Here is a 9713-nt window from a genome sequence, read left to right on the forward strand (position 1 = left end):
ATTTATCGAGTGCGCAGAGTTAGGAAGCTAAATGAGCAGAATGGGGCGATCCATTAATTACGTAAGACAATTTTCGGGGTTTTTCACCCCCCCTCCCCCCATGGTAAGATTTTTTGTATGAAAATTAAAAATAAATTGTATGGCACGTAAGAAATCTCAAAACCTAACACCCCCCCCCTAAACCCTTACATAATTAATGGACAGCCAGGAGCATTGCGAAAATGAGTGCGCAGAGTTAGAAACACGGACACCCTTGAGAAAAATTAAAAATTTGCAATAAAAATCTTTACTTAGTGAAGCTTTTAAAATTTTTTCCTTATACAAAAGATCAATAAGTATTTGCTTCCAAAATTTCAGAATATTGTGTTTTGTTTTCAATTAATTAGAGCTGTTTGAAATTTGAAAAGCCTTAATTGCGCAGAGTATGGTGCCTTCACGGTAGTTATATGATTGTTATTTACGTCAAACGAAAAAGTGGCGAAGTAAACGGGGTATCATCGTTAGTAATTATTTATCGTTAATCGTACACAGCTTGTATAGCAGACAAGCAAGCAAGACATACCGTAAGGACGCCATTCACCGCTCATGCTCCATTCACCGCTCATTGAATTATTTTGAAAATTTTTAACAAATTTTCGCAATAAAAGTCATCAGCATGTATTAGTATACCAGAATGGAATATATCAGAATGAACTTCATATGATTTAATATTATAAACTATTTATGAAAAATAATTTTAAGCTGTTTAAGGCGGTAAACATGAGTTGAGCAATGATTTCATTATGGCAGATCGAAAAATGCTTCTAAGCTGCCACGCTTTAATATGCTGTTGTACTATAGTACAAAGGTAACAACCAGCTAATGAAAGTAAATTAGTTCCAACTAGTTGTGTATATAGAGCCTCATACTTGGGATGAGCGGTGAATGGCGCCCTGCACATGTATCATTGACATACATTTTATACGGTATCATTATACGTTGTTCACATTTCAACTTCTTTCCTACAAAAACAAATGTTTTACCTTGCGTCTAGCGCAAAAAGTTGCGAAAAATATCGAAAAACCGATTTTTGACAGAATTTATTGTGTTGAAATGCTGTTAAATGAGTGGTGAATGGCGTCCTTACGGTAGATGATAACTTACCGTCGAAGTCTCTTTTTCAGCATCTTTGTACATCAAATATTCTTTTGGTTTCTTCATAACAATGATCGGAAGCAATATCTGCAAGCATTTAACAAATTCACACATTTATACAAATCTAATGGCATTTTAAGATTGAGCAGATTCATCTGCGAGTGCCGTTTTGGCCGCCTTCTTTTTCAGTTTGTCTTCAAGCCACTGCTGCGGGTGCATCTTCTTGCGATGTGACGCCCTGTTGGCGTTCGAGTTGAACGTTCGATCGCAGAAATCGCAACTGTACAACACGTCTCCCGTGTGTGATGCCATGTGTTCCTTGAAATTAGAAGCGTCAATTGTCCATAATGTATCCGAAAATATAATAGCCCAAAGCTTACCTTCCATCCGATTTCTCTCTTGAAACTCTTGCCACAAACGGAGCAAACAAAGTCGCCCGTTTGATGATTCTTCATGTGATACTGGTAGGTAAAATGATTCTTGCACTCCTCACCGCAAATCTCGCAAGTTCGTGTTCCGGCGTGCAATCGCATGTGACGAGACAGCTTCAAGGTCCAGGTGTTGCAAATTTGACACTGTTCCCGAGGTTTCTGTGGCTTCTTTTTGACCGTTTCGTCGTGCGTTAGCAGATGTGATCGATACGAAGAGTAGATGTGGAACGTCCTGGCGCACACGTGGCATACGTACTTCAGTTCTTTTGTATGAATTGATTTATGGTGCTGCTTGAGGACAGCTTCACAGATGAATCGTTTATCACAGATTTCACAGTGCCAGCTTCGATTGTGGTATCGTTCGTGAATGTTCAAGAACCTTTTGTGTGTGAACATCTTCGGACACATACTGCATTTGAGCGTTCTTGACGCCTCCGGCGAGTGATTTTTGTCCATGTGCCGTTTCAGAGATTCGGCTTGAGCTAACTGTTTGTGGCAGATCTTGCACTGAAATCTGGTTGGGTCCACGTGTAAGAAAATGTGCTGGATTAGCAGCGCTTTTCTGTAGAACTTGGAACCACAACAAAAAACCACAGCTTGTTTCTGATGCTCACTCTTCGAATGTGTTTGCAACGCCTGATATGAAGTGAACTTTTCCTTACACGAATCGCACTCCAGGGCAACATTTTCTGCGATAATTTTTTCATGGTCCATATCCTCCTTGGGCAAGCTACTTTCGTCGATTGTTTGTCCTATTGATTCACCGTGGATCGTGACGTGTTTCTTCAAATTATGTTTCGAGGTGAATTTTTTATGACAAACATGACATTCGTGTATCTTTTTGTCCCCCGGTGTGTGTACCTTTCGTATGTGCCTGCTTAGGGCCTCTCGATTGGGGCATTTCCTGGAGCACTCAGAACACTGAAATCGGTTTGGATTCATATGATATTGAATATGATCATCGAATCGGTAGCTGTTCATAAGCTTTCGGTTACAGCAAGTTACCGTTGCTGGTCTTCCGTGTTTTTCCTTAGAATGCTTCTGCAAGTCTCTGAAGGTTGTGTATCGTTCGGAGCACGTGTTACAATCCAATGGTAAATTCTTTGAAACATATTCTTGAATTTCCTCATCCGTTGCTCTTGTATGTATATCAAGTTTCGATTCATCTTGCCTGGAATCATCCTCACCATCGTTTTCATCATCATTTTCCGAGTTGATTAGTTCTTCCGAATCATCACTTTCTCGCCCGCAGTCTTCATCAACGTCGACTGCTTCATAGCTTACATCTGCAAAATTCATCGTATTCAAGTTGTCTTCTTCTATATCGCTCGTGAGTTTCTCTGGTTCTGAACCATGATCATTTCCCTTGACTTCGAAATCATCATCGTCATCTTTACTGAATTCTTCCTTATTGATCGCATATGTTACGCCTTCGTTGTCCTCATATGTATCTGATTGTTCAGTAGCGAAACCATGCTGACCATGCTCTTGTTTGATCTCCAACAGCGTTATCGGAGGAAACAGCTGCTGGGAGTGGATCTCTTCAACTTCACAATAGAATCGATGAAAATCTGCAATCTTGCACCAACATGGACAACAAATGGTGCTTTTGAGATATTGGTTTTCCTGTGAAGAAACCACGCTTTTGAAATTCAGGAACATTTACCTCAACCGTAAGTAGTACTTACACCGAACCAAAAGTGCTTGCACAATGCATTTTGGATATCTTTGTTGGTTCCAATCGCAAACGATTGGTCATCGTACCCAACGGACTTGGCGCACGTTAGGCAATGAGGCATTGCGATCTGTAGGAAGAATGATAAAATTGATAATCCAGTAACACGTTGATCATTGTGGTACATAGCTTTTTATACAGAAAACTTGCATCCACGCATCTAACAAATGAGATTTGTTTAGAGAGACTTGAAAGTAGATGGAGTACCTTTTACCTTTTAATTCCGCCCCTAAATGCTTGTCTTCGACAGGTACGCGTATTTCGACTACCACTTTCAGTCTTCTTCAGCGTCAGTTACACGTATGCCACAGTGGATACGAGTAACTGACACTGAAGAGGACTGCAAGTGGTACAGCTAATGCTCGATAACTGGGTGCTATTTAACTGGGCTGCTTTTTAACTGGGTGCTCGCTAACTGGGCTGTAGCCCAGTTAAAAAACAGTTAAACGTCAAAAACTTTCACCATCCCGTAACTGACGAGGGGCGTGCAAATGCAAAATAAGGTTTTAGCATTATTTTTTTAATTGTAAATTTGTCTTTTTTCATTAAGATTTTATTTTTTTTTTCAATTCAATGTGCAATATGTCGAAATGAGAAATAAATCACAAATAGTTATTATTGCTTTGTTCTTAACTGGTTTATTGATATTCATTTAGTGTTTTAGGAAGCGAGTCACCGAGGAAGATCCTACGCCATATTTTCTAACGAGCGACTCGTGCGATCCACCTCCTCTTTCGAAATCGTCGATAATTTTAACTTTTCCACCAACGTAAGGGTTTTTTGTTTCCGTTTGCGGTTGGTGCCCGGTGGGATGTCCATTGCAGGAACGAAAACTGTTTAATTCACCTCAAAATTTACAAGACGGTACGATTAAAACGCGAATTCAATGACGGAATGACACGAACACGATGCGATTCCAAAACCGAATGACGCCAACCAAAACTTTGCATCTAAGTCCCCCTCGATTTTTATTTGAATGTGTGTGTGCGTTGGAATGGCAGTCCAGTTATCGAGCACTGCTCGCTAACTGGAAGGTTCTCTCAGCCCAGTTATCGAGCATAAGCTGTAGTCGAAATACGCGTATCTGGCAAAGACAAGCATTTAGGGGCGGAATTAAAAGGTAAAAGGTACTCCATCCACTTTTAAGTCTCTCTATTGAGATTCTGCTCAGAGGATTCGAATACATTGATATTAGATAAGATTTAAATATTTTAAATCGATAATCCTCTAGTTCTCTTATTGGGGTCGCGTTTCCATGTCCATTCCGACATTCGAATGCTTTTTAGCGACTGTTCAATACAATACAGCACTCTTGAATTTTCATCAGAGTTACCAATCATGCTGAAGATGCCCTGATAAGTATTATTGGATAAATATTTTTGCAACAATTCGGATAAAATTCTATGAGATATTATTGAATTCTTTACTGCGGTTCTGGTTTAATAGCATTCTATTTTGCATATACAAAAGCTTAAATTTCGTATTAAATTCTTCCATGTAGGATGAAAATAATTAACTAATTCCGTATGTCCCTTCAATTTAAAACATAATGAAAATTTTTACTGTTCTATAAAACTATACTTTTACCTGAACAAATATCCACAGTAGTTGATAAGTATATTTTAAATTTCAATGCACTACTTCAAATTATCAATTTTGGGATAATTTTTCTGCCCACATGTAAACAATAATCCAGACACTGACACTGCTGCTGATAAACAAAACCAGTGATGCCAAGTCTGTGTCATAACTTTATCGTTTCCGAAGGGTTGCTCCACTAAAGCCGGCATCGTCAGGGTCGAAGTAAATTGAGTCCTAAAATGTTTAATGAATTACTGTTTTTATTTAATAATATTATGTATCCGGTAGAAATCAAGACCAACATTTATTTATAATTATTATTTTCTCGGGCCCCATGCGTCGCAGCTAATATGTGAATAGTGCGCTGTGTTCATAAATATCGTAAGAATGCAGCGCCACACTAAAAAACTGATTTCAAAATGCGGCGAGTTGAGGCGCGTCGCGAGTCTCACTGGCGCGATCCGGTTTGGTGGCGGTGCGACAATACGAAAGAGCATGTTCTTGCAACTACATTAGCAATTTTTCTACACTCAGGCAAATGGACTATCGATAAACATAGGAACCCCTTATGAAAATTCGCCACAAGAAATCGGGTTGAAATTCATAAATTTGCCTTATGAAACCAGAATTTGAAAACAAAACACGTTTAACGCGGCAACCTGGAATCGAACCAAGAACCTTGCGATCGATAGGCCCGAGCGTACATTACGCGTCAATCGACGCCTTGATGTGAAGTGATGCTAAAACGATACATAAAGCGTTCGTATTGCATTAATCGTTCCACCTTTCATAAGGCAAAATGTATGAAATTCGATAGTCCAGTTCGCTGCGTGTAGCTCAAATAACGGTTATAACATTTTTAAAAATGGTTCTAAATATGAACCTTGACACTTGTGATCATGTTTGACATTCACTTTTTCGACAAAAATGCCACAGGGCTTATAGTTTTAACACAACCCATCTGACATTTCCAGGCCCATGGCATGGGACTACTTTTAGCGTAGTCAACATCTCCATGTGTTTACTCATTTTCGGGTGATTTGAATCGAGAGTGTAATCAGAATGCGAAGTTTTGTTTGATGTTTATGATCCATAATCGAGCAAGTTTCGCAATCAAATCACTGATTGCTTGCTTGGAGGCTTGCAGGATGCCTTTTAACGTTTGCTCTCCTTTCAAAACCATCGAAATGTTGAATGTGCTTCAACTTTTTGGCACATTATAAAATTGATAATCAAACCATAGCAAACAATTAAACAAAACAATAGTCTTTATTTTCACAGTTCTTACAACTGACAGTGGGCGATATTCACTTATCGCCCGGGACATCCTGGCTACGAAGAACACTGTGTATCGATATATGGTTGTCATGGGCCTGGACATTTCGGAAGGGACACGGAAAACAAAATATACCCAAAATTTGAGTTTATACCAAAGGGTGTGACAAAATCTAAAAAATCACAAAAAACATGTTTTTTTGACTTAAACCAATGAAAATCATTTGAAAATTGAGTAAACATGTGTTTCTGCCCTAAACTTAAGCGTTTGATACTAAAATTGGGACAGGGCTTTAGGACCCTATTCAAGGCCCAGCTGCACTGTCTTGACTCCTCAAAAAATACTTTTAACATTCGTTTATAAAAGTTCTTTTCTATTGCAACTCCACTAATTGCAACATGTTGCATTTAGCTGTCGTTTTTTTCATCAAACACGATTTATGTTTTTTTTTTTAACCTTGCATATGTATTGCAACTTTCGGTGATATTTCATTTCTCTTATGAACTTCGGTCTAAAGCTAATCTGAATGCACAATATGACCATAACGCCGATGCCACAGAATTCTTTACGTTTTGGAATCAGTAGCTAGAGCCGACTCGCTTGGTGGAATCAACTCGACGTTAAGCTCGAAAAGTTTAGCCTTCCTCGTAGCCGTGCAGACTCGTGAACCGTCAGCCTTGATGATAAACGCTTCATCACGTGTGAAGGTAGTACGCATTCCACGTTCACCGATTTTCTTCACAGAAAACAAATTCATAGTCAAATCCAGAACATACAGAACATCGTAGACCTCCCCAGCGTATTCACTTACCAACTGATGTCCGGATTTTGCCACTGTAATAACCACCGGTTGTTCCAGGCGATACACATTGCTGAGGTAAGACGGTTGGCGATCAGCAGCAGCAAGAAGCGACTACTGGTGAGCGTGTCGACGTCGGTACTCAGATACGCTGGCCCCATGTGGGTGGCAGCACTGCAGAGGAAGAGGAACCGCTGAACAGTACGTTTAGACTGATGGCCATGCGTGTGGCGAGCGCGTATCGTACGATATCGTCGGAGGCAGTCTGTGTGATTGCAGGATTGATCCCTATAAGCCTTCAACTCGAAGAGGGCAGCGAGTGCTACAGGGATCGACACACGCTGGGAATTTGGAAAAGAGCCCGGGATGAAACCATGAGGAAATGGCCACAGCAGTGGGATAACGCTGAGAACGGTAGATGGACCCACCGACTGATTCCGTGCCTGTCGATGTGGGTAAACAGAAAACATGGAGAAGTGAATTTCCACTTGACGCAGTTTTTGTCTGGTCATGGCTGTTTCAAGAAATACCTCAATAGGTTTGGACACGCAAGATCGCCGTTATGCACCGGGTGCGGCGATGTTGACGAAACCCCTGAGCACGTGGTCTTCGAATGTCCGCGCTTCGAGCATGAGCGAGCCGAGATGACATCCGTCGTCGGCAATGACGTTAATGTGCACAATATCGTCCAACGAATGTGTGCTGACGAAGAGAAATGGGACGCGGTAAACAAGACAATCGTTCAGATGATGTCTCTTTTACAACGAAGATGGCGAGAGGAGCAGCGGCACTCAACACAGCGGACAGCACATGGCTCTGAATCGTTGGGGCAGCCGGAATCGTCGGACCGACCTTGGCGCTTGACAATTCAGCCTGTTGAAGCGTCGGGGACTATGCCGAGTAGCGATCGTGACAACCACCAGTTTTGGATCGTCGGTGCGCCAGTGAACCGGAAGCTACCCTCCAACCGGAATCGCTGGACCGACCTCGGCATCCAACTGGTCCAACCTGGAGAACTCGAGAATCGGAGGATTAGCAGCAGGCGCAAAACTTGCGCAGGGCTCTGGCGAGATGCCAGCCCCAAACACGTCGCACCAGAGTAACGAAGCGTAGCAGTAGAAACATGGCCCTGGCGTGATGCCAGCAGTACGAAGAGAGCAAGGGAAGTACAGGAGCGTAGGATGCACGTGAGTCACACGCAGAAAGCGAAGCAAGGAGCAGTGCAGCGGTTAGCACAATAGCCTCCCCCATGAAGTAATGCCAAGAGGCAGTTCCGTGGGGAATGGCTCGTGGGCGAAGGTGGATTTTAGTCGGTATAAAAGAGTCCGACACTCTGGCGCACGATGGACGAAGTCGATATGACTAGCCTTCATATCGAACGTGAAACGCTGGGTTAGTTCGTAAATGTAATTTACCACCTTCTAAAACTAAAAAAAAAACATTGCTGAGATACTTGCGATCTCCAACCATATGCTCTGATGCGCCACTATCGAGTATCCAGCGGAATTTTCCGCCGCACGTGCTATACGAGTCGTTGATACTTACAAATGCGATGTAATGTTGCGTGTTTGCCGCATTGGCCTTCTCCCTTGGCTTCTTCTTCTGCTTACCAAACAGCTTTCCTGGATTGTATTCCCGATTGCTGCCGCTTCCCGGACAATCTGCTCTCTTGTGTCCCGATTTGCCACATGCGTGATTATTGAAATTAAATTTTCCGCTTTTCCCAGAAAACGCCGTGCCGGATTCCGAACTTCAACTCAGCTGTCTTGTCTTCACAAATTCCAAAGAACTTTGTTCCACTTGGCAAGGTTTCTAGCACCGTTATCAGCTGCTCGTAGGACTTGGGCATCGATTGCAGCAGGTTGAAGACTATTACCTTCTCGTCGAATTTAACACCAGCCGACTCCAAGTCACGAACGTTCTTCTCGAAGGCAACAACGTGTTCTTCCAGGGGAGCGAGATTCATCGTACCTCATGACCGACATTTGCTTCTCTAGCAGAGCTTGAATAAAATAGGTGCTTCTGGTTCGAAGGTTGGAAGACTAATGAATATTTATCTAAAATAACAAGCTTAGGTTTCTAAGGTTAATGGCGTAGCTAAGGATCTGATTGCGTAGCTAACATAAGTCGCGGGTTACTACACATCACTTCTCCCTAATCTGCGACGCCTATAAAATGACAAAACTTCTGCTGGTTAGGTGTAGCCAGCGGTTTGGTGAATCCATCTGCCGGTTGACTCGAAGTGGGCGTGTAGCCAAGTTTGACCACGCCGTTCTCTAAACTCTCGTGCACGAAATGATAGCGGATGCTAACATGCTTCGTCCTGGGATTATAGGATCCGTTGCCTGCGATGCTGATTGCTGACTGGTTGTCGCAGAACATCGGAACCGGTCCAACGTCGGTGAATTCCGACCGAAGATTGCTCCACCACATGGCTTCTTGAATGCTCCGGGAGAGCGCCATATACTCCGCCTCGCATGACGAAAGTGCTACGGTCGGCTTCACATTCCAGGCTATGGCAGCACCCTGCATCGTAAAGACGTAGCCGGTTGTCGATCTGCGGCTCTCCTCCCCAATCGGCATCGCTATATCCGACCAGTTGTCCTTTCTCGTCCCTCTTGTATTGTAATATCTTCGTAGCCGTGCCCTTCAGGTATCGGATGATACGCTTAACAGCTTCCCAATGCTGCCTGCCAGGGTTCGATGAAAATTGGCTTACCGCATTCACAGCAAACGCAATGTCGGGTCGAGTTGTCT

At 42.5% G+C, this 9713-nt stretch overlaps 1 protein-coding gene across 2 annotated transcripts; it reads right to left on the reverse strand.

Moving 5' to 3' along the window:
- Nucleotides 1-1222: 1222 nt before the first annotated feature.
- On the reverse strand, nt 1223-5014 carry LOC5564375 (transcription factor grauzone). Of its 2 annotated transcripts, none has more exons than XM_021838110.1 (4): nt 4888-5014; nt 3254-3370; nt 1515-3191; nt 1223-1452 (listed from the first exon to the last, which is right to left on the reverse strand). In XM_021838110.1, the coding sequence occupies exons 2-4, from the start codon at nt 3362-3364 to the stop codon at nt 1270-1272; spliced, it is 1971 nt and encodes a 656-aa protein (XP_021693802.1). In that variant the 5' UTR covers nt 3365-3370; nt 4888-5014; the 3' UTR covers nt 1223-1269. The 2 variants fall into 2 exon arrangements, with proteins under 2 accessions (XP_021693802.1, XP_021693807.1); XM_021838115.1 differs by lacking the exon at nt 4888-5014 and adding an exon at nt 3515-3535 and having other exon boundaries at nt 1234-1452.
- Between the last annotated feature and the right edge of the window lie 4699 nt (nt 5015-9713).

This window comes from Aedes aegypti, chromosome 1 (genome assembly GCF_002204515.2).
Source record: "Aedes aegypti strain LVP_AGWG chromosome 1, AaegL5.0 Primary Assembly, whole genome shotgun sequence".
Classification (NCBI taxonomy): Eukaryota; Metazoa; Arthropoda; class Insecta; order Diptera; family Culicidae; genus Aedes; species Aedes aegypti.